General features: G+C 37.7%; 1 protein-coding gene across 4 annotated transcripts in view; it reads right to left on the bottom strand.

Moving 5' to 3' along the window:
- The window catches only part of PDE5A (phosphodiesterase 5A), a 140812-nt gene that overhangs the window by 70226 nt on the left and 44289 nt on the right, over window positions 1–26297 (bottom strand). For all 4 annotated transcript variants that reach the window (XM_060105484.1, XM_060105455.1, XM_060105475.1 and 1 more), the window contains exons 4-7: window positions 11161–11232; window positions 9430–9519; window positions 6279–6416; window positions 3936–4003 (exon numbers count right to left, since the gene is read on the bottom strand). In XM_060105484.1, the coding sequence (XP_059961467.1) occupies window positions 3936–4003; window positions 6279–6416; window positions 9430–9519; window positions 11161–11232 (368 nt within the window). The remainder of the gene's footprint in view (window positions 1–3935; window positions 4004–6278; window positions 6417–9429; window positions 9520–11160; window positions 11233–26297) is intronic.

A 26297-nucleotide genomic window follows, 5' to 3' on the forward strand; every position in this document is an offset into this window, starting at 1 on the left:
TACTGCTAACATCATCAAATTGCCTAGCACTTCATCTCATGGAAGAGTGTTTGGATTGACAAAGTGTTTAATAATGAGAATTGGAGAGGCCTAAATTCTATCAATAAGCAATTTTAGAAACATAATACAGAATCTGCTGGTCAAGTGTCAATACCAGGTAGTCCTTCAAAAAGCTGAAGTTACTAAACACCATTTTAATTTGGAGTTTTCACAAAATTAAGCCTGAAATCTATTAAAATAAAACCATATTTACATCACTAAGAGGACTTTTATTGAATCATTATAATAAAGGCTAACTATTAGCTAATGTAAGGCACTGGTGTTGAATGATTTTCATTATTGTAAAATCAGTTAATGAATCAGTTTAAATGATCCATGTAAATTAGTCTCTTTTAAGGTAACCACACTGACCTATTTATCTTTTATAAAACAATCTTTATACTAAGACTGTCTTGGTATAATTTTAAAAAGTGGAAAGATATCTTCCATTTTTCCTACAGAGAAGGAACGTGATATTCATCAGAAACAAAGTAAAAGTGCTAACAAAAGATCAGGATGAAAAAATAAATAAATAAATAAATACCAAGACATATATATAGTAGGACCTCAGTTTCTTTTAATTCATATTGACCAGTAGAGGTCACTATCATACCAAGTCACAGGCTTGTTCAGCTATCAGAGAAATAAGAGGACTTGTCTGACTTCACAACAAAAATCAAATGTGAATACATAAAATTACAAAGGCATATGCTGCTATACAAATATTCCAAGGTAAATGTAGATAATTCATCATTTTATATAAATATTTTTCTTTTTGGCCATGCTGCACGGCTTGCAGGATCTTAGCTCCCTGACCAGGGATCAAACCCAGGCCCCAACAGTGAAAGTGCCGAGTCCTAACCACTGGACCGCCAGGGAATTCCCATCATTTTATACATTTAATATGCATTATCATACTGATTTTCCTACTGTCCTCTGGGTATATGTAAATTCATAAATATACATGTATATTTTTTGTCTATATAGCAATTTATTATTTATGCAAGCCAAAAAGTAAAATAATCAAATATTTACATGTTTAGAAGCTTTCTAAAATGTTCTTTATAAAATTCAACAAAAATGTATGGTATCATAAAATCAAAATAGTATCTATTAATGCTCCTCCTGAGAATAAGACTTCATAACTGACCTAGGCAGTATAGCCCAATACCAGTATTTAAGAAAGATACATACATACTCACCAGGACATGTGCATATTATCACATATTCAAAAGGATTCAATTTCAACTAAAACAATGTCATATATGCCAGAAAATACACACACAGAAGCTTAGAAAAGAATAGATGTGGAGACGGGATATAAACTTCAGTTCACGACCAGCAATGCCAAGAGGGAAATAAAGATCAGCTATTCTGTTATAACTTTGTGAACCAAAAACTCCAGCATAGCAGAAAAATCTCTGGGTACAGATACCATGGTTTATGTACCCTGACTACCCATCCCATGCCCAAGTCACCCATCAAGGCCTAAGTCAGGTGTACCTTCTGAGTCAAACGCATTCCCCATCTGTCCCCAAGTTACATTTGCTCCTTTGCTAATTCCTGAAATTCTTTTAATAGAAGAAAAGGTCTTTCATATTGTTAAAATAATCATATTGTTAAAATAATAGTCTTGAAATAATGAGTTTTGATTTAAATATAATCACTTAAACTAACAACTCTAAATCACTGTAGTCAACGGTTTCTCCATCTTGATGGGGAACACGGAAGAGGACAGGAAATGTGAGAAAACATAAGAGGAGAAGAAAGGAAAGGGTACAGAGGGCAGAAGACAGCTTCTGCAGACCTCACACTGATCCATGGGGTCAGTCTTAATTAGGAGGGTCAGAACAAAACCAGGCTGTGCACTTAGGTATTTTGTTCTTGCAGTTGCAAACTCAGGCAGTTCTGCTTTATATGATCTACAGAGATGATTTTCATTTTACTTTGTTTCCAAGTTTTTATCACAAACATTTTCTTCCAATTTTTTATGATGAACTTTTGAAATACATAAGAAAGTTGAAAGTAAAATGAATATCCTATTCCTAGATTCAACAATTTTTAATGTTTTGCCATATTTGCTATATCTATATATGTATGTGCAAACATTTATTTGTTTAAGTACATAAATTTAGATATATTTACTTATTTATTTTTGGCTGAACCATATTTTATTTTATTTTTTGTTGGGAATTTTTAATTGAAGTATAGTTGATTTAAATGTCATGTTGGTTTCAGCACAGTGTACAGCACAGTGATTCAGTTATACATATACATATATATGTATAACTGATTCTTTTCCCTTTTTCAGATTCTTTTCCCTTATAGTTTATGACAAAATATTGAGTATAGGCCCCTGTGTTATGCAGTAGATCCTTGCTGGTTATCTACTTTATATTTAGTAGCATGTATATGTTAGTCTCGACCTTCTAATTTATCACCCCCACCCCCGCCCTGGCAGACCATTTTAAACTAAGGTGCAGACATCATAACGCTTCATCCTTAAATACACCAGCCTGAATCTCCTAAAAATAAGAACATTCTCCTACTAACCACAATATCTTCCTAATTCCAAAGAAAAGGTACCAATAATTCCCTACCAACACCTAGTATCCAGTCCATATTCAGATTTCCAACTGTCCTAACAAATGTCTTTGATAGCTATTTGTTTTTAACCAGGATTTAATCAAGGTTCACATACTGCATTTGGCTGTTAGGTCTGAGAACAGTCCTTGCCTCCATTTTATTCAATGACATTGACTTTTTGAAGAGACCAGGCCAGTTATCTTATAGAATGTTCTATAGTTTAGGTTTGCACAGAGGTTATTTTTAAAGTATCACCACCAAGGAGCTTGGTTACTGAGGACATTACTAACTGTGGCATCATTCACCTACATGAAATAATTCTCTGATAAGTCAACTGAAGAGTAAAAAATCTGGAACTTTAATGTCAAATAGTAAAGCTAAAATAATGTTCTATTTCCATGATCATATGAGGCTTTTAAGTTATAATATCAATAATTAGGAGTAATATAAATTGACACAAATTATTTTAGGGAGTGAAATAATTTGAAACAAATGAATAAGGAATAATGTGATAAAACCAGCATTATGCCCAAGAGTTCCTGACGCTTTACCCTAGCAGACTTATATTCCTTAGACTATCTTATTGCTTAAGCAAAAACCACCACTGTTTTGCTAAGGGCGCAAAAGGAAATATGACAAGAACACTTGGTAATTTACTCTAAATCCTTTTTAAAATTCTTCAGAAAGCAAATATACAATTGGGCTAGTAACAAGTATAACCTTGATATGTTAATACTTTCTATTGTTTCTGCGTACCAGTTAAAAACAACCAAAAAATGAATACTAATTTTAAAATTAAAAAAAAAAACATGAAAAAGAAATGAACGACAACAGAGATCTGGTCTGATTCTAGCCATAGGGTACATGTATTGGTGTGACTGAGATCACAGGCTTCCTTCTGGTGTTAGTTAAATCCTATGGCTGATTCCAAAGCAGAATAGACTCATAGAAAAAAATGTGTTCAGAAGCCTGTCAAATTTCCAGTGAGGTTCTAATATGCAATGAAAAAATATAATTGAAATATACTACTTGTGGGTCTTAAATGAGTCAGTTCACAAAACACACTGTACCCAGGCCTATACTAATTGTGACACAATTCACTCTATGAAAGAATTCTCCAACATGTCAAATGTAGTGGAAAAAACCCTGGACATATAACATCAAAAAAGTATTTTCACAAATGAAATTATTTGTGGGAGGAAAAAAGCAGCTGTAGCTTCTATGTCTTAAATTAAATAGGTCGTGAAATAACTATGTAGCCAGAATTACATACTTGTGATAAAGACAGACAGATAATTAAGTTTTCTTACCTTGTTAAAGTATCTGATGATTTTTCTAATTCTTCACACTCCATGTGAAACACACTAGAAAAAGAATCCTGAAAACAGAGCAACGACACAGACTGAGAAATAAGTTTGAGAATGTAATGAAAACTATCTAAATACAGACATATGAGCCTGTGGAACTGACTGAAGGCACCAATCCTCGCAATTTCTTTTCACTTTTTCAGAAAAAACTAACCTAAGTGCTCACGACATCCTCAAGTCTACCTCCTATTACTTAGAACATGCTGCTGTTGTTTCTGATACTGACTTGCAAAAATGCTTATCTGAGTTTTTGTTCTTCTGCCAGCTGTTAATACTTCAAAGCTTCAAACTTTCTCTATATTCTTTCAAAATCCTCAAGTTTTAGCTTTTATGCATACATTGATTGCTATTGTTGGGTCTTTTTTTTTTTTTTTTTCTTTTTGCGGTATGCGGGCCTCTCACTGTTGTGGCCTCTCCCGTTGCGGAGCACAGGCTCCGGATGCGCAGGCCCAGCGGCCATGGCTCACGGGCCCAGCCGCTCCGCGGCATATGGGATCCTCCCGGACCGGGGCACGAACCCGTATCCCCTGCATCAGCAGGCGGACTCTTAACCACTGCGCCACCAGGGAGGCCCTGTTGGGTCTTTTTGAAAAGACACCTAATTCAGTAATATTTTATGAGATCATTAAATTATGAAGATTTTAACAACATAGAAGTATTTTTGAAGTGAAATTAAAAAGCAAAATACACATCTGAACCCATACTATATTTACAACTGAATAAAAAATTAGAAGGAAACACAAATAAAACAATGATATCAGTTTAATTTGGGGACAGAAGAACTGAGTACATTTCTTTTCCTGTTCACATTTGGATTTTTGCTCATGCGTTGAAATATTTTTAATCAAAAAATAATTACAGTCTAAATGAACATCTAGTCACTTAATTGCTACACCCACCAAATTAAGTCATTAAAAAGCGAGCAAAAATATTAATGGGCATACTGCTGAGCTATATTTTAAAGCAACACTGATACCAGTCAGTTGCTGCCATGATAGGGGTTAACTGGATGAGTTGAATGTTAATTAAAGTGACATTTAAATTGTCTAAAAAAAACGGAGTGCCCTTATGTATAACTTTCAAAAATTAAATGCCAAAGAGCAGGTCACAGAGCAAAATTGATAAATTGACATACTGCCTTAAAGAGTTCTGACCTGAACTTTAAAAGGATAGTTACAATCTTGTAATTATCTCTATATTAAGGAGTTTATAACTGATTGAAAATATTAAGTAATGTCCATGAGAATACTATCTCATAGCATAGTGAATTCTTATTTGATTTCCTATTAATGAGAATTACACACACACACACACACGATGATTCAGATAATGTTGCATCACATAGTACGGTCTTACTATCTAATAAAATAATTAAAAATTTAAAATATAAGTTTTAAATATCTTTTATTATTCTACTTCCCAAAAAACCATCAATTCAGATATCATATGTGGACTGTAATTGACGTTATACACTTGAGAATTCCCATTCTTTTTCCTAACCCACCAATGAAGAGCCTGTTCTCAGGGCCTAAATGAAAAAGGAAACAAACAACTACATCAAAAAGAAATATACCAAAAACAGTGGTTCATTGGTTGAGAAGGAAAAGAAACTGCATAAAAGAAAACAACCTTGGGCTAAAGACCCTGATGCTAACAGCAAACTCAGTTGGCCTGTCTAGAAGTAACCAGCACTGTATGAGAACACTCCATCTTTCCACACACATCCTGTCTCTTTACATTACAAATCAATGGCTTGAGATCTACCAACCAGAACAGTTTAGTGGCTTTCCACGGTGGGTAAAGAATTTGGGACTAATAGGTACCTTTAGTAGCATTGCCTCCATTGGGCCATGCCTTTTGGTTTCTACATAATCGCTGGTAAAAAGAAATTTTTATAGCCAACCCATTCAGAAGGTGGTCTACCTGTTCATAGCAAGAGAGCACAACTATTCTCAACCAAAAAAGGTCTGCACACTGTAGTGACAATGTATTTCTCCATCAAGGTAGTGTAGCCATTGACAAAAGCAACACACTGACATTACCAATGGTAACTGTAATATTTAGTGGAGGGTCAACAGGTGAAAGGGTGCACTGAAGGCATCCTCCAACCTCACCTCTACCCCTTTTCAACCAGAACAGCTCACACTTGGATTGGCTTTACATAAACAACCATATTCAGTTGGATTTGAGAGAGAGTTCTGAGGCCAACCTGAGGTTTAAAGCAGAGTTTTAAGGAATATAAATTTTTGTCTTTCTAAAAATAAAAAAGTCATACTCTGTACTCACGGAGCAATCTTCATCCACTATGAAAATGGTGCATTTCTGCACCTGCATGAAAGAGATAATAGTGGCAGCTACTTTCTTTAGAATTACTTCTAATGATTGTTGTTCTTCAAAAATTAGGCTAGCAAGGTCAAGCAGCACCTAGACAAAAAAATTATGAGCTTACTATTAGTAATTGTTTGTAATTATTAAAGCAATACAATGATTTATATGGGTTGTAAGTTGTTTACATATAATCTAACAAGTTACAACCAAGTTGCCATTCAAGTGTTAAATACATAAGTCTCTGCTTACTAACAAAATTTCCCTGTTGATTGTTAGTACAATTAATACACTGGTTACGATCACAGACTCTGAAGCCAAAGCCAACCGTTTTTAATCCCAGCTTCCCCTCCTGCTAGCTTTGTGATCTAGGGCAAGTTTCTTGAAAATGGGGATAATAATAGTACCAAAATCATGGAGCTGTTGTGAGGACTAAATAAGTTAACATTTATAAAGCACTTTGAACAGTGTCTGATACATAAAATACACTGTTGTTTTTGGTGATCCAAATTTCTGAGATCAACATTTATCAACATTGCCAACATTTTCACAGAGCACAGCAAATATTGTCCAAAATAAACAAAGATTTAAGAGTTCCTTTTGTGTTCTTCCTGATAATTTCTCTTTTCTTTACTTACACAGGATTTCATCTAGTCTCACAAAGTATTTGTGCAAGGAGCGGGGGAGAAAGGGTATTATAGAAAATTTATCGGAGGTGATATTATCCTTGCTGAGGCCTGAAAGATGAGCAGGAATTGTTCAGGTGAAGTGGGGAAGGAAAATATCTCAATCAAAAAGAACTGAATTGAGAGAAAGTAGCATTTTGCAAGTTTTGATCAAGTTTTATGAGAATATAGAGTGTAAAGAGGAGAACTAGGGAGATGAAATTGCAGAGGTAAGTGAAGAAAGAACCTCAAAAGCCCTATCTTCTTTTCAAGCAGTTTGGACTGTGATGGATTGCAGGAGAGAAGTGACAAGAATCACAAGTATGTTTGTAAAAATGAGGACTGGATTAATGGGTGGCAAAAATGGAGCAGGGAGACGTCAGGAAGATGCTGAAGTTGAAGTCCACGGAAGGTCCACAGTCTTATTAACATAAGTTCTAAGCAGAGAAATTAAAGGGTGGGGGAGATGAATTATCAAAGAGATAATGAAAAAGAATTACATAAAACCCAAGGGCTTAAGTCTCCAGACTGAAAGGAATGACCAGGTACCAGCATGATGAATGAAAAAAAGCATCATATGGTGAAATTCAGTTACAAAAGCAACAATAAATAAGTAATCCAAAAAGCTTATAGAAAAAAAAAAGCACCAAGCATCAGAACAATATGAATGCTAGTAGAAGACAGTACTAACTTTAAATTCTGAGAAACTAATTTTTCAGTGCAGAATTTTATACCCAGCCAAATTGGTAGGATGGTACAATAGATATTTTCATACATGCAAGGACTCAGAGAGCTTACCTCACCAATACCGGTTCTCAAGTAGTTAACTGAGAATGTGCTACACTAGAACAAGGGAGTAAACTGAGAAAAAAAGAGTTCTGGGATCCAGTGGATAACCAGTGGAGTCTTTCTAAGAAAGCATTGAAGGAAAGTTCTATGATGACCCCTCTGCAGCAGGCATGGGGAAAAATAGTTTTGCTTGAAAGAAGAAAGAGAGAGAACCTCAATTTGAGGATTCTCCATGAAAAAGAACTCAAGAGAATGCCTAAATAATGGAGAGTTTGCAGGGGGAGGGGGACCAACAACATGAGGCTACACTAGAGCAAACAGTTCAAGGAAAAAAGAAGAGATTTCAGAAATAACAAGAAAAACTAAGTTATATAACAAAGGTAATATGAACAACAACATTTACATAATTAGTAAGAACAACATTTACATCACGGTACTTATAAACCCTTTATTTTAAACTGCAACTTTAGAATTAACCTAGACAAAGCTTTAGAAAAGTCAAGCATGGTTGTAGCACAATACCAGATCTTCCTCGATTTACGACGGGGTTACATCTTGATAAATCCATTGTTCAGTTGAAAATATTTAAATTTGAAAATCTGTTTAATACACCCAACCTACTGAACATCACAGCTTAGCCCAGCCTACCTTAAACATACTCAGAACACTTATATTAGCCTACAGTTGGGCAAAATCATCTAACACAAAGCCTATTTTATAATAAAGTGTTGAATATCTCATGTAATTTATTGAATACTGTACTGAAAGTTAAAACCAGAATAGTTGTGTGGGGACAGAATGGTTTTAAGTGTATTGGTTGTTTACCCTCGTGATGGTGTGGCTGCTGGGAGCTCTGGCTATTGCCACTGCCCAGCATCATGAGAGAGTGCCATGACATATATCACTATCCCAGGAAAAAATCAATACTAAAAACTCGAAGTATGGTTTCTACTGAATGTGTATAGCTTTCACACCATCGTAAAGTCGGAAAATTGTAAGTTTAACCAGTGTAAGTTGAGGACCATCTATATATATGTTATCAATGTGGGCAATACAAATGAAAAAGTCCAGATAAGAAAAGCAGAGGTAAGGAGTAGTAATTGGGAAGGAGAGATGAGGGATGCTAAGATCATCATTTTATAAAGCATGAACTAAGAGATGATGTCTCTATCAGTGTTCTACAGTGTTTCCTGAGCTTATTCCCATGCTTCTAGAAGTTCTCTACAATAATTTTCACATTTTGTATCTTTTGTTTTAATATGAATAATAAAATACAGAAGCATATTCTGAAAAAAAAAGAGATGATGTCTCTAATTGATAGAATAAGAACTAAAACTCTTAATATTACATGCACAGCTCATCCAATAACTTTAAACAGTGACATAAAAATACTGGTACCATAATGGCAAAGTAAAGGGTGGTATAAGTTAAATAAATCTTCATCTGTTAACAGTGATAAAGCAACAGCTCATGGAAAATACAAAATGGAAAAAATAACTATTAGAAGAAACAGTTAAAATATTTAGAAATTGAATCTGCACAGTTTGGATTTCTAATAATATATATATATATATATATATATATATAAAACTTGGATAACAATTTAACCATTTTTTAAGAAAGAATTTCTACACTCTCTCTTTAGTAATCAGACTTGCCTGATTTCTCTTGTTCTCCAGCAGTGAAGTCTCATAGAGTTGAGCATTATGAAGAACAATTCCACAAAATGCCAAGTAAGCAGCAAAGTCCTAGAAAACATGCAAGACAACAGCCAAATAAGAAGTGTCAATAACCTGTCTTGTTATATTGCTTGAAACACAAACAACATTCAAAAATATTTACAGTTCAAATAAATATTTGGAAACCAACAGTGTAGATGTTTATTCTGCATAAAATTAGGAACTGATACAAAACAAGTGTTAGCTAAATGGTACAACCAGTAGATGACAACTGTTAGCACAGTCTCCTAAAGTCATACAGTAGTTGGAAATTAGCAAAGAGAAAGAGAGGAGACACAGATCTCTTTACACCATGTGAAACTGAAATTCACTCTATGCAAAATTTGGTGTAGTCTCTAAATGATATTAAGACTTGGGTTTAAGTTAAGACTATAAAAATAGCCTGTAACTTATTACTGGGGCAAACTGAAAGCTCATAATCTTGTTAGGAGAATATTGGCAATAACAGTCCCATACTAAATTGCAAAGTTAGTATTAGTTTAAATATATCATTTTAAAGATGATATATCACCCTCATTATACTATACTAAGGTGATATGCTCACAATTATACTAATTATTGATGAAAGGAAATCTTTACATGGCATACTTTATTCACAATCATGGATTTATTTTGCCAAGAGATGACACAGCCTAAGAATGCAAATCTTTCAAGAGGGTTTTACATTAATGGACTATAAACAAATAACGGAATAAATAGCCAATCTAGAACCATGTTCCCCGCCAAATATCCTCAGATGTCATTAACAGAATAGGAGACTAGATGTCTATTAGACTGATTTAAAAAGGTACTTGCTATGTTCGGAAGCAATTAAGACACAGGGACCAACACTAGTGCCAACACAGCCTACAACATGAGACAAAAATAACTCTGTCTTGTTGGAATGTCTTCCAAAAGCTCCTACTAATTTTCAGGGGAGTGACAGAAATAGCAATGGGCTTCAATAGGAAGAACTCAGTGGGCTCCATGATATACATATAATTGCATATTCAAGAAGAGAAATAATAAAACCTATTGACAGAATGAAGTTATAAACAGGTTTAAGGGCTTCTGTCCTTAAAAGGAAAGCATGTCGATGTGGTGTGAAGAATGTACTCCTTCAGAGTTGGACGAGAAGGGTAATAAAATAATGCTGACTGCCACTCTTTCTGAAGCTAAATTCACATCATTCAGCCTGAATTCACACCTTGGCGCCCCACCGTCTGCGTGCAAAGCTTATAAAACATTCTGCATTTGCTTCACCAGGAGGCAATTCTAATTTTAAGCTGACCTGGAGCCCTGAACTTGGAGCAGTGCTTTAGGGATTTTACGTAATGTTGAATTTCGTGATAGCAGTGATGAAAGGTAAATGAGAGAGTTAGAACACCGTATCACCCTCCGGATGGCCGCAACATGCACATAGCCCCGGGGGAGGCCTGGTGCCATAGTGGGGACGGGGTTCTGTTGCCTGAAGACCACAACTACTCCACAACTCAGGTCAGCACTGATTTAGCCAGAGGCAAGAGACACTTTTGAACGTTTCGGATCATTTTAAACCATAATGTTTTTGTGATCAACAATTTCAGCAATCACTAATTCCAGAGGTCTATACAACTCTAAAGAGAAAGCATCTTCCTAAATTGAGATCATACCAGGCCCAAGTTTTGGTACCTTTTCATCTTTTTCAGTGAATGTCCCACCATTTCCTGATTTCTTGTTGATGGCCTGGGCTACACCAACAACCTGGTATAAAAAGAGAACATTGGTAATTTCATTGACTGAAATTATTGGTATAAATTCACCAAAGCGTGTTTACAGAATAATTTCTACATGTGCTTTAAAATAACAATAAGCTACAAAATCAAAACAAACCCTCAGCATCTGAACTAGTTCTGTATCATTTTGTACATTCTTTTTTCCTAATAAGAGTTCAAATGTTTCTAACTTCTTGGGTCCCAAACTATATTTGATTCTGGGATTTCATGCTGCCCTGTGAAAGAAATTATTGGCAATCACTTTTTACTTGAATATTTTTCATGGCTTTTGAATAAAAGATAAACATTAAATTTATATCACATTTCAAATAGAATATATGATTAAATGAATATTTTATATTGGTTTTAAATATAATATTTCAAATGGGCTAAATGATCTTTTACTAAAAATGAAATAGGACCAATGGCCAGTCACAGAGTTTAAAATACAGGAGGACCAATTAGGGTAAAAATAATTCTTAATGTAGGGATGTTGTCCAACTTCTTTTGAAATTTCTGAACTTGAAAATTATCTTACCTTCAATAGACTTACTTTGGTGGAAAGAAGTTTTATTGAAAAACAGACTGAGCCTTATTTCAAATCAGAAGGTGTTTGAAAGATAAACTGCATCTTAAGAAGACTGAGCTAAACTCTGGGAATATGTCTAAAGTTTCCACAAGACATTTATCAAGACTTTTAAGAACCTTCTCATCTTCCTACTTAAAAGTATATTTTACTTACCCATTTAGTTCCAACTTGAAGTTTGTGTTATTACCTTATTAGTCTTTTAAAGACCTGCAACTTACTTTTGCTTCCTCTTTACTACTTAAAAATTCTACTTGTTTCCTCCTTCTACAATATAATATCAGTGTAAAAAGCTATTATCCTCTAAATGGTTACACTTTAGAAATATAAAGTCCTGAGTTTTGTGTGGATGGTCCATCCTTTTTTCTCAGCTCACTCTATCTAGCCCCTTAGCTTTAAGAAATGGATATAGGGCCTCCCTGGTGGCGCAGTGGTTGAGAGTCCGCCTGCCGATGCAGGGGATACGGGTTCGTGCCCCGATCTGGGAGGATCCCATATGCCGCGGAGCGGCTGGGCCCGTGAGCCATGGCCGCTGGGCCTGCGCATCCGGAGCCTGTGCTCCGCAACGGGAGAGGCCGCAACGGGAGAGTCCACAACAGTGAGAGGCCCGCATATCGCAAAAAAGAAAAAAAAAAAAAAAAAAAGAAATGGATATAAAAAATTCCCTTCCAAGATAGCAGAGCAAGGACAGAGAAATACATTCTTGTCTGATGTAGTTTTCTGTTCTCAACACATTTCCTCCCCACCCTACGACAGAGTAAAGAGATGTTGATTTTAAAAAGCAGAATCATCCAATTATCCTGTACATATTTTACACTCTTTAGCTCTTGGCTAACAGATTTCTTGATGCTCCAATCTCAATGACAAAATGCCTACAAAAGCTTTTGTCTAAGGTCAAAACGTCTGGACTGCAGCCAGGCACATTCACTTGAATATAACTGATGGGAGCCTCTTGAGGGTCACTGGGGTCTAATACATAGTGCTACCAGTATAACTTAGTGAATTTATTTTAAGCATTCATTCATCTACTCAACAAATATTGTGGTGACTACTGTGTACCAAGGAGTGATAAAAACTGGGAGAAAGGCTACCCGGAAGGAGCTCAAGAATCAAGAATGGGTGATACATAAACATATTTACAGCACACGTATGATCACTTTGATGATATAGGCGCCCACAGATTGTTAAGAGCACAGAAGGGAGACCAAATATGCATAAAAGAGAAGGTTTCTCAGAAATGATGACATTTGAGTTTTTATTTGTCTTTAATAAATGGTGTGATAGAAGAGTTAAATTTTTAAATCTTCATTTTAAGGAAGAAGAGATTAAAACAGATAAAGAGACTGTTATGCAAACCTTCTCAGATAATCATACAGTATTAAAAGAAGCATGTATTGATGTGCTGTTTGTACCTGGAGCCGTGTGAGTCAATGCACTATAAGCAAGACGATTTTCAACCAATACAACACTGTTCACGTAGTTCAATAACTGTTCTCCATTTCGAGAATTTCTATTTGATTCTTTTCTCAAACCCGGCTCCTCCTCCTCCTTCCCCTCTTCCTCTTTCTTTTTATCCTTTAAATACTAGTGCCAGCTGTCCTTCATCTCTTAGAACATACTGAGTTTTGAGTGTAAGTTCACCCATAGCAGGGACTGTTTTCCATGGGAGCCCCATGTCCCCTGAGTCATGAAGTGTCAGGCATAGCGACTTGCTGCTTGTCTGGCACTGCACTGGTGGCATGAACTTGAACTTCATACCCTGTGGGGCACAAGCCCTGCTCTCATGGCTCACCGGTGTCTCTTCTTTGTCTCACAGCTGCAGGCAGAGGCAAGCTTTCCTCGTTGCTGAAAAGTTTTCCAGGCCTGGTTCCATGGATGGAAACTTCACAGACCTAGGCTTCCCCTGGGAGTTTAGTTTCCCCTCCCTGCCCTCACCGTGCCTGTGGAGGGGACGCACCACCCCTGCCTGCAGATGTTACCCACAGGCATTCACCCTACCATCCTGAATCTCACATCTCTGAAGCCCATCTGGACTCTGGTCATTCACGCTGCTTACCTTGGGTTCCCCTCTTTGTTTCTGATACCTGGGGATTTCCCTTTCTTGAGCTCATCTGTAATTTTTAAAATCGCTTTTGGTGAAACTTTATTCTCTACTTGTTTGCAGAATGGGGAGGTGGGTGGTGTTCTGCACCTGTTCAGTCTGGCAAACTGATCAGAAGTCTTGTTCACAGGCTTTAAACCCTACTTTGTACCCCCTGAACACCAGCTCTTTACTATATTTAATTTTGTTCCCCTAACATTAGAGCAAGATAGTAATCATTAGGCAACTTCATGGAATGAAGAATTTTTCATCCTTTTCGGTGACCAATTATTTCTCTGACTAGTAATTTTATAGATTTAGATATCAGAGGTTAATTTGTTTAAGGGATGATTATTTAAATATAATTAATTATTTTTTTAAAAAACAGGCAAGGGACTATTAGATCAGGAAAATATATATGGTACTCACATGTGCCTCAATACTTAGCTGGATGACATTTTAAAAATACCACTGATAAAAACAACAGATAAAAATCAGAGAAAAGGTATAGTGTTTGTCCAAGGTAACACAAGACAGTAAAAGACAAAAAGACTTTGATTCTCCAAATTTCAAGGAGCCTAGCAAAGCTTGCACCCCCCGGCCTCCTTGTGTTGATAAAAAGTCTTTCCTCCTTCTACCATCTATTGGTCCTTTAAACAAATTAATTTTCTTCAAGACAAGGTTTTTTTGGTTTTTATTTTTTTGCGGTATGTGGGCCTCTCACTGTTGTGGCCTCTCCCATTGTGGAGCACAGGCTCCGGACGCGCGGGCTCAGCGGCCATGGCTCACGGGGCTCAGCCGCTCCGCGGCATGTGGGATCCTCCCGGACCGGGGCACGAACCCACGTCCCCGGCATCGGCAGACAGACTCTCAACCACTGCGCCACCAGGGAAGGCCAAGACAAGGTTTTTAAATGTCAGTTTTCAAGGACAGCTTTTATGGCAAGAATTTGTCAGACCTCATATCTGAGAGGCAAAGCCCCTAAAAATTTTAGCTTCCATATCAGAAGCCCAATCACTTCTGTCTACCTGCTATCTACCTGCAGTGCTCTCAAACACCAATACTTTATGCTATTTTTTTTTTAAAGCACAAAGAAGCTTCTCTGTTTTCTATTTCACTGGCACTTTTCAGAGCATAAATGAATATTATGTCCTCACAGGGTCAAGTGTTCTTTTGGGAATGCAAAGGGCAAGACTTGACTCTCGCTGGGTGATCAGTGAGGAATGTGACAGCTGGTCGCTTCAGGGACAAGTGATCACTGCCAGAGCGAGCAATTTCTTCTTCAATCAGCAGCTGCCCCGACCCTTACTGAGGCCATACATCAATCCCTACTATACATCTCCCTGTTCCTAGTTCCAGGGGATGCTCAGCATGGAGGCTAAAAGCCAGGGAGAAAAGCAACAAACTCTACACATCTTAGCTATCCCTCTGTCCCACCTGCAGAATGTCTCTATTATAATGACAGGATTCTAGACCGTCTGTAACCTGAGCTGAAAACCTTACTTCACCAGGAAAACAAGAACTTAACGTAGACAGGAGCCAGTGGAAAATTCTTCCCAGTGCTCTTTTCAAACTTTCTCTTGACTTGGTCATTCATTCAGCAACAAATATTTATTCAACAAATAATTAATACGCACCTTTAATACACCAGTCACTGTTCTAGACAATGAAGATGACTCAGTAGTGAACAAGACAGACACAAATCCCTGTACTCATGGAGCTGACATTCTAGTCAGAGTGTTAGGCTTGGAAGGGAATCCCACCCCCATCCTCTTGCCCATCCCTGTTTTACAGGTAAAATGAAACTGAGAGGGTTGACATGACCAATCCAGGCTTTTCCCCCTCTCTTCCAAATCCTAGGCAATCAGCAAATTATGGTCATATTCCATGTGGTAGGCAAAAGAATGGCCTCCAAAGATGTCCTCATCCTAATCCCTGGAACCTATGACTATGCTGCCTTAAATGACAAAAGGGACTTTGCAGATGTGATTAAGTTAAGGACCTGGAGACAGGGAGATTATCCTGAATCATCTGGGTGGGCCCAACGCAATCACAAGAATCCTTATGATAGAAAGTGGGAGGCAGGAGAGTCAGACAGATTTTAAGATGCAGCTGCAGGGTTTTGGGGGATTTTTTTTAAAGATCTTTTTTGTTATTTTGATGTCGACCATTTTCAGAGTCTTTATTGAATTTGTTACAATATTGCTTCTGTTTTATGTTTTTTTGACCTCGAGGCATGTGGGATCATAGTTCCCCGACTAGGGATCGAACTGAACCTATACCCCCTGCATTCGAAGCGTGGAGTCTTAACCACTGGACGGCCAGGGAAGTCCCACGGCTGCAGGTTATGAAGATAGAAAGGGGCCACAAGCTATGTGATGTGGGCAGCCCGTGGAAGCAGAAAAAGGCAAGAGAATAGATTCTTCTCTAGAGATTACACATAGAAACACAGCCCTGCTGACCCTCTGTATCAGCCCAGTGAGAACTATTTTGGACTCTGACCTCCAAAACTCTAAGATAATACATTTGTGTTGTTTTAAGCCACTAAATTTCCAGTAGTTTTTTGCAGCAGCAATAAGAAACTAACATGTTCCATTAGAATTACTCATACATGCTCCCATTCCTTGTTCAGTCTTCCTGACCCCACATTATATCTTGTGTTTCACCATCTAAATCCTCACTTTCTTTGAAAGCCCTGGCATCTCATTGCTAATTATTTTCTTGCCTCAGTCCATCTATGACACTTAAGTCCAAATTTCCCTTCCTGGAACACTACTTTGCACATACAAGTCATCTGATTACTCAAAGCTTTTAATAGTTCCATGCATCCATCTATAGGACAAAAATTGAAGACTCTGATTCCATATGCTCAACTTGAACTAAAATCACTTACATGGGTCTTTGAAGTAGAATACTACAAAGACCTTTGCTCACGTCATTCCTTGAAATATTACCTTCTAGTTTCTCGGCTGAGGCTGTCTCCAAAAAGCTTCCCTTCAAAGCCCTCTGAAATTCTGTGTTGCAGCTGAGGGTGCTATAATCTAACAATGAGGTATTCTCATTTTAAACCTCATTTTCTCTGTTCACATCCAACTCAATTGTTTCCTAAGGACATGATTTATATCTTATATCTTAAGGACGCATCAGACTCTGAATGTACTCAATGCTTCACAGATATTTGTTCTTCATAATAATGGGAGAAGTGTCAGATATCAAAGTTTTATTTAGGTGATGTACTTACTGGAAAATTCACATCTGAATAATAGTCAATAAAAATTGCCCATTTTGATGTGCTTGGTGAGGCCTGCATTAAGGGAGGGCTCTGGGATGTATGGAGCGCATTAAGGACAGGTTTGGCTCAGGCTTTCAGAGGGGTTGTCTTGGACAGGCCTGGCCCCTCCTCTCACGGTCGCCCGGACCTGAGCCCCCACCTTCAGTGAGGTCGTAGATTTCTTTGGTCTGGGCCGGAGTGGTCACCCTGCTTGTTGATCTAGGAGGAAGTGAAATGGGCCAGAGAATGCTGTTCTCTAAGACAGCTTCCTGATCTGTATGCATTAGATTATACTCCATTTAAAGTTGTTACAAAGGGTGGAGTCAAGATGGCGGACTAGGAGGATGTAGAATTCGTGTCTCCGCACAACTAGAGCACCTACCAGGCACTGGTGGGGGACCATGGACACCTAAGGGGACAGGAGGAACCCCCAGCAACTGGTTTGCAGGATCTTAGTTCCCAGGCTGGAGGTCAGTCCTGAGCTCCTGTGCTGGGAGCTCTGAGTCCAAACTGCTGGACTAACAGAGAACCTCAGACCCCAGGGAATATCAGTCAGACTGAGGCTGCCCAGATGTCCTAATCTCAGCACCTAGACCCAGCTCTATCTAACTGCCTGCAAACTCCAGCGCTGGAAACCCAAGGCCAAACAACCAGTAAGGCAGGAATATAGCCCCACCCATCAAAAAAAAAAAAAAAAGAAACGACAAAAAAGTATGTTACAGACGAAGGAGCAAGGTAAAACCTTACATGACCAAATAAATGAAGACAAAATAGGCAACCTACCTGAAAAAGAATTCAGGGTAATGATCGTAAAGATGATCCAAAATCTCAGAAACAGAACGAACAAAATACAAGAAACATTTAACAAGGATCTAGAAGAACTAAAGAGCAAACAAACAGTGATGCATACACAATAAATGAACTTAAAAATATTCTAGAAGGAAACAATAGCGGAATAACTGAGGTAGAAGAACGGATAAGTGAGCTGGAAGATAAAATGGTGGACATAACTGCCAGGGAGCAGAATAAAGAAAAAAGAATGAAAAGAATTGAGGACAGTCTCAGAGACCTCTAGGGCAACATTAAATTCAGGAACATTCGAATTATAGGGGTCCCAGAAAAAGAAGAGGAAAAAAAGGGACTGAGAAAATATTTGAAGAGATTATAGTCGCTCTGACATGGGAAAGAAAAGAGTCAATCAAGTCCAGGAAGTGCAGAGAGTCCCATACAGGATAAAACCAAAGAGAAACACGCTGAGACACATATAAATCAAACTATCAAAAAGTAAATACAGAGAAAGAAAAAATATTAAGAGCAGCAAGGGAAAACAACAAATAATATACAAGGGAATCCCCATAAGGTTAACAGCTGATCTTTCAGCATAAATTCAGCAAGCCAGAAGGGAGTGGCAGGACACATTTAAAGTGATGAAGGGAAAAATCTACAATCAAGATTACTCTACCCAGCAAGGATCTCATTCAGATTCGACAGAGAAATTAAAACCTTTACACACAAGCAAAAGTTAAGAGAATTCAGCACCACCAAATCAGCTTTATAGCAAATGCTAAAGGAACTTCTCTAGGCAGGAAACACGAGAAGGAAAAGACCTACAATAACAAACCCAAAACAATTAAGAAAATGGTAATAGGAACATACATATCAATAACTACCTTAAATGTAAATAGATTAAATGCTCCAACCAAAAGACATAGACTGGCTGAATAGATACAAAAACAAGACCCATATATATGCTGTCTACAAGAGACGCACTTCAGACCTAGGGACACATACAGACTAAAAGTGAGGGGATGGAAAAAGATATTCCATGCAAATGGAAATCAAAAGAAAGCTGGAGTAGCAAGTCTCATATCAGACAAAACAGACTTTAAAATATAGACTATTACAAGAGACAAAGAAGGCCACTACATAATGATCAAGGGATCAATCCAAGAAGAAGATATAACTATTGTAAATATTTATGCACCCAGCAATAGGAGCACTTCAATACATAAGGCAAATACTAACAGCCATAAAAGGGGAAATTGACAGTAACACAATCATAGTAGGGGACTTTAACACCCCACTTTCACCAATGGACAGATCATCCAAAATGAAAATAAATAAGGAAACATAAGCTTTAAATGACACATTAAACAACATGGACTTAATTGATATTTATAGGACATTCCATCCAAAAACAACAGAATACACTTTCTCATGAAGTGCTCATGGAACATTCTCCAGGATAGACCATATCTTGGGTCACAAATCAAGCCTTGGTAAATTTAAGAAAATTGAAATCATATTGAGTACCTTTTCCAACCACAACACTATGAGACTAGATATCAGTTACAGGAAAAAAGCTGTAAAAAATACAAACACATGGAGGCTAAAGAATACACTACTAAATAACCAAGAGATCACTGAAGAAATCAAAGAGGAAATCAAAAAGTACCTAGAAAAAAATGACAATGAAAACACGATGACACAAAACCTATGTGATGCAGCAAAAGCAGTTCTAAGAGGGAAGTTTATAGCAATACAATCTTACCTCAAGAAACAAGAAAAATCTCAAATAAACAACCTAACGGTACACCTAAAGCAATTAGAGAAAGAAGAACCAAAAAAACCCCAATGTTAGCAGAAGGAAAGAAATCATAAAGATCAGATCAGAAATAAATGAAATAAATAAATGAAAAAGAAATGAAGGAAACAGTAGCAAAGATCAATAAAACTAAAATCTGGTTCTTTGAGAAGATAAACAAAATTGATAAACCATTAGCCAGACTCATCAAGAAAAAAAGGGAGAAGACTCAAATCAACAGAATTAGAAATGAAAAAGGAGAAGTAACAACTGACACTGCAGAAATACAAAGGATCATGAGAGATTACTACAAGCAACTATATATCAGTAAAATGGACAACCTGGAAGAAATGGACAAATTCTTAGAAAAGTACAACCTTCTGAGACTGAACCAGGAAGAAATAGAAAATATAAACAGACCAATCACAAGCACTGAAATTGAAACTGTGATTAAAAATCTTCCAACAGACAAAAGCCCAGGATCAGATGGCTTCACAGGCAAATTCTATCAAACATTTAGAGAAGAGCTAACACCTATCCTTCTCAAACTCTTCCAAATATAGCAGGGGGAGGAACACTCCCTAACTCATTCTATGAGGCCACCATCACCCTGATACCAAAACCAGACAAAGATGTCACAAAGAAAGAAAACTACAGGCCAATATCACTGATGAACATAGATGTAAAAATCCTCAACAAAATACTAGCAAACAGAATCCAACAGCACATTAAAAGGATCATACACCATGATCAAGTGGGGTTTTTCCCAGGAATGCAAGGATTCTTCAATATATGCAAATCAATCAACGTGATACTCCATATTAACACACTGAAGGAGAAAAACCATATGATAATCTCAATAGATGTAGAAAAACATTTTGACAAAATTCAACACCCATTTATGATAAAAACGCTCCAGAAAGTAGGCATAGAGGGAACCTACCTCAATATAATAAAGGCCATATCTGACAAGCCCACAGCCAACATTGTTCTCAATCGTGAAAAACTGAAACCATTTCCTCTAAGATCAGGAACAACACAAGGTTGCCCACTCTCACCACTATTATTCAACATAGTTTTGGAAGTTTTAGCCACAGCAATCAGAGAAGAAAAAGAAATAAAAGGAATCCAAATCGGAAAAGAAGAAGTAAAACTGTGACTGTTTGCAGATGACATGATACTGTACATAGAGAATCCTAAAGATGCTACCAGAAAACTACTAGAGCTACTGAATAAATTTGGTAGAGTAGCAGGACACAAAATTAATGTACAGAAATCTATTGAATTCCTATACACTAATGATAAAAAATCTGAAAGAGAAATTAGGGAAACACTCGCATTTACCACTGCAGCAAAAATAATAAAATACCTAGGAATAAACCTACCTGAGGAGACAAAAAACCCGTATGCCTGTATTCAGAAAACTATAAGACACTGATGAAAGAAATTAAAGATGATACAAACAGATGGAGAGATGTACCATGTTCTTGGATTAGAAGAATCAACATTGTGAAAATGACTATACTACCCAAAGCAATCTATAGATTCAGTGCAATCCCTATCAAATTACCAATGGCACTTTTCACAGAAGTAGGACAAAAAATTTCACAATTTCTATGGAAACACAGAAGACCCCAAATAGCCAAAGCAACCTTGAGAAAGAAAAACGGAGCTGGAGGAATCAGGCTCCCTGACTTCAGACTATACCACTAAGCTACCGTAATCAAGACAGTATGATACTGGCACAAAACCAGAAATATAGATTGATGGAACAGGATACAAAGCCCAGAGAGAAACCCACGCACATATGGTCACCTTTATCTTTGATAAAGGAGGCAAGAATATGCAATGGAGAAAAGACAGCCTCTTCAATAAGTGGTGCTGGGAAAACTTGACAGCTACATGTGAAAGAATGAAATTAGAACACTTCCTAACACCATACAGAAAAATAAACTCAAAATGGATTAAAGACCTAAATATAAGGCCAGACACTATAAAACTCTTAGAGGAAAACATAGGCAGGACACTCTATGACATAAATCACAGCAAGATCCTTTTTGACCCACCTCCCAGAGAAATGGAAATTAAAACAAAAATAAACAAATGGGACCTAATGAAACTTAAAAGCTTTTGCACAGCAAAGGAAACCATAAACAAGATGAAAAGACAACCCTCAGAATGGGAGAAAATATTTGCAAATGAAGCAACTGACAAAGGATTAATCTCCAAAATATACAAACAGCACATGCAGCTCAATATTACAAAAACAACCCAATCCAAAAATGGGTAGAAGACCTAAATAGACATTTCTCCAAAGAAGATATACAGATTGCCAACAAACACATGAAAGGATGCTCAACATCACTAATCATTAGAGAAATGCAAATCAAAACCACTCTGAGGTATCACGTTATACCGGTCAGAATGGCCATCATCAAAATATCTACAAACAGTAAATGCTGGAGAGGGTGGATAAAAGGGAGCCCTCTTGCACTGTTGGTGGGAATGTAAATTGATACAGCCACTATAGAGAACAGTATGGAAGTTCCTTTAAAAACTAAAAATAGAACTACCATACGACCCAGCAATCTCACTACTGGGCATGTACCCTGAGAAACCCATAATCCAAAAAGAGTTATGTACCACAATGTTCATTGAAGCACTATTTACAATAGCCAGGACACGGAAGCAACCTAAGTGTCCGACGACAGATGAATGGATAAAGAAGATGTGGCACATATATACAACAGAATATTATTTTGCCATAAAAGGTAACAAAATTGAGTTATTTGTAGTGAGATGGATGGACCGAGAGTCTGTCATACAGAGTGAAGTAAGTCAGGAAGAGAAAAACAAATACTGTATGCTAACACATATATATGGAATCTAAAAAAAAAATGCTTCTGAAGAACCTAGGGGCAGGACAGGAATAAAGACGCAGACGTAGAGAATGGACTTGAGGACATCGGGAGGGGGAAGGGTAAGCTGGGACGAAGTGAGAGAGTAGCACTGACATATACACACTACGAAATGTAAAATAGATAGCTAGTGGGAAATAGCTGCATAGCACAGGGAGATCAGCTCGGTGCTTTGTGACCACCTAGAGGGGTGAGATAGGGAGCCTAGGAGGGAGATGCAAGAGGGAGGGGATATGGGGATATATGTATACATATAGCTGATTCACTTTGTTATATACCAGAAACTAACACAACACTGTAAAGCAATTATACTCCAATAAAGATGTTAAAGAAAAATTTTTGCCCATTTTTTTCTCTGCTCTTTGCTTGACATTAAGAGATCTGTCCACATACAAAAACTTCATGTGTGAGTAAGAAATACATACTCTTAATAAGCCTTTACTTATGGAGTTGAAACTTATAGCCTAAAACCGCTTTGGGTGAGTGGGAAAGAAAAGCTTGAGATTGTTAGTTTTAATTTTTAATTTTAAAAATACAGTAAGTATCCACGTCCTTGTCATCTAGAACAGTGGTAAAATGGGGCTTGTTAAAACACAGCTTGCTGGATCCCACCCCCAGAGTTTCAGAGTCAGAGATCTGGGTTGGCGCCTGAGAACTTGTTTTACTAAAAGTTCTCAGGTCATGCCAAATGCTGCTGGTGTAGGGACAAAAAACACTTTGAGAGCCATTGATATAGAACTACTAAGCATTAATATTTGTTAATGTTTCCTCTTTTTTTAAGTTAAATTAAGATAACAACAAACTGGACTTTTTCCTTCCCAGTCTCATTGTATTCCATGCCAAATTTTGCTCATTTGATCCCCAAATGTTTGGGTTGTTTGCAATTTTTTGCTATTACAAATAATCCACATTGAACATCTCTGTATAGGTCTCCTTGTGCACATGTGCGAGAGCTTCTTTGATGAAATCTTCAAAGGGTTACAGAAATTTATATTTATCAGCAATGTATAAGGGTTCTTGCTAACCTCATGTCCTAACCAACCCCTAGTATTATGAGGCTAAATTTTTAACCTCTGTCTATCTGTTGGGTATAAAAATGTATCTCATTATTGCTTTAATTTGCATTTTCCTGATTACTAGAGAGCTTTTTAATTATTATTGCTTTTTAGTTATTATTGGCTACATTGGTCTTCTTCTTCTGTGTTGCCTATGTGTACCTTTGCCAATTTTGACCTTTTTGTTGTTTTGGGTTGTCTGGCTTTCATTAATGAATTTGAGAACCAAGGTTTGATATTTCTTTAAACGGTAAGACTGACTTTACTTGGTTGGGACTCATTTTATCCCTCTGTATGTACAGGCACTGCTACACCTATTTCTCGCAGGAGTATGTTTATCGATCTTCCAGGATTGGAAGACAAGACAGGAACGTGTATAGAAGTGGATGATTTTAGTTTATTCTCACAGCCTGGGTGTTCCGGAAGAGGGAGCCAAGGTGAAGGGACGCTTCTAGGAAGTTGAAAGATATAAAGAGCAGTGCCCTGAAGATAACTGGCATCAGAAATACATGACTGATGGTCAACGGCCCTAATATAGTTCATTAATAAACTTATTCACAGCCAAAAAGAAAAAAAAAAAGAAAGAAAGAAAGAAAGAAAAAAAACCTTATAATGCCAAAAAGTTTGCCACTTAAAAAAAGGAAAAGGGAGGGCCTGTTACGTAACAGGCACTTTGTCTGTTAATCCATCTAACCTTTGTCACAACCCTTTCAGGTAGATATTATTATTCCCATTTTATCACAAGGGCAGCTGATGTTCAGAAAAGTTAAATAGGTAGTGCAAGAATGTGCAGACCCAGATGCTCTCCAGGTCTGATCCCAAAGCTTGTGTTCTTCCTGCTACTCCCCCGCAGGGGAAAGTGAAACCAGCACTAGTGTATATAAAATACAGGTTCATAAGCACTATTGTTTACACTAGAGGAATCATGAAGACCACTGGTTTTCCAGTACATCCAAGACTGTCTTCAGACTGCATACATACGCTTAGCTTTTTAAAGCATGCTTTCATCAAAGGGAATGGAACAATTTCAAAACTATAACTTTAAGAAACAAAGACAGCGCTTCCCGGGTGGTGCAGTGGTTGAGAGGCCACCTGCCAATGCAGGGGACACGGGTTCAAGCCCTGGTCCAGGAAGATCCCACATGCCGCAGAGCAACTAAGCCCGTGTGCCACAACTACTGAGCCTGTGCTCTAGAGCCCACGAGCCACAACTACTGAAGTCCACGTGCCTAGAGCCTATGCACCACAACGAAGAGTAGCCCCCGCTCACTGCAACTAGAGAAAGTCCATGCACAGCGACGAAGACTCAACTCAGCCAAAAATAAATAAATAAAATAAATTTTTTTTTAAAAAGAAAGAAACAAAGACAAATCCAAAGTGGCTGCTAAAAGTTCCGCTTTGACTTCGATTATAAACGTTAAAGCCACATTTTTAGAGCCAAGAACTACTTACGTAACATAAAGAATCCTATGTTTCAGGGGAAAACAAGTAATAATGCAGTTTCAAAAATAAGCAGATTATTCAAGAAAAAAGCAGAATTAGTCTATGATGATAAAAATCAGAACTGTGTTGCCCATGGGTTGTGGGCATTGACAGAGGTGATGAAAGTGTTCTCTGTCTTGACTGGGGTGTTATACAGATGAATAAACATTTGTCAAACTCATCAAACTGTACATGAAGATCTGCATATTTCACTGTATGTAAACTTTAATTTGGTTTTCAAAAAGTATTTGAAAGTCTTAAAAGTAAATTTGTAATTGCTGATGATATTTGAAAGTGGTGGTCCACGTACTGAGTTCTCAGCTGTCCTGGAGCACGCTGAGGTCCTGACCATCTGCTCTGTGCTATCAGGCAGGACGGATGCTCCCCAGATGGCGCCAGGACAAATCCACCGCTGGGGGTCAGTAGCTATCCTGCCCTGGGAAAGTCCAGTGGGAGAGGTGCCAACCTGAGACTGCATTCCTTCCAGACAAGGGGATGCTGGGAATAATTCTTAATCCTAGCGTTTATTCTTATCCCTTTGTGCACGCGCATGCACACACACACACACACACAATTTCCTCTTCCTTGCCAAATACCAAACTCTCTGCCACACCAGCTTTTAAGCAATGAGGTGTAAAGGTCTTAGAACCACAGGGACCTGCTGCCTTCTAATCAGACCTTTCTGTCCATTGGGATACAGAGATTCAGGCCTGAGACAGAGCAGCACATAACCATTGTGAGTAGAGCCTCCTTCTATGCCCTTTAAAAACTGCAGAGACACAAAGGGTACATAGCAGAAAGGAGCCTGCTGTCTTTCCCATGGCACGGTACGCTCAGTGTTTACCGTTTTTATTTAACTTTCCATTCCTCTGTTTGTCTGGCCTTGCAACACTCCAAAGCGGGGGAACAGCCATTTTCTGAACCTCCACTAGGTGGCGAGCTCTGTGGTGGACACTGTCACGTTCCTTGTCTCACTATGACCACCGTCAAACCCCCCACTGTGTGTCTGTACCTCATGTTGAAACTTCACAGACAAGTCACCTTAAGCACAGATTGGTGAAGAAAGTTGCTCAAGGAA

The sequence above is a fragment of the Mesoplodon densirostris genome, chromosome 1, assembly GCF_025265405.1.
Source record: "Mesoplodon densirostris isolate mMesDen1 chromosome 1, mMesDen1 primary haplotype, whole genome shotgun sequence".
Lineage (NCBI taxonomy): Eukaryota > Metazoa > Chordata > Mammalia > Artiodactyla > Ziphiidae > Mesoplodon > Mesoplodon densirostris.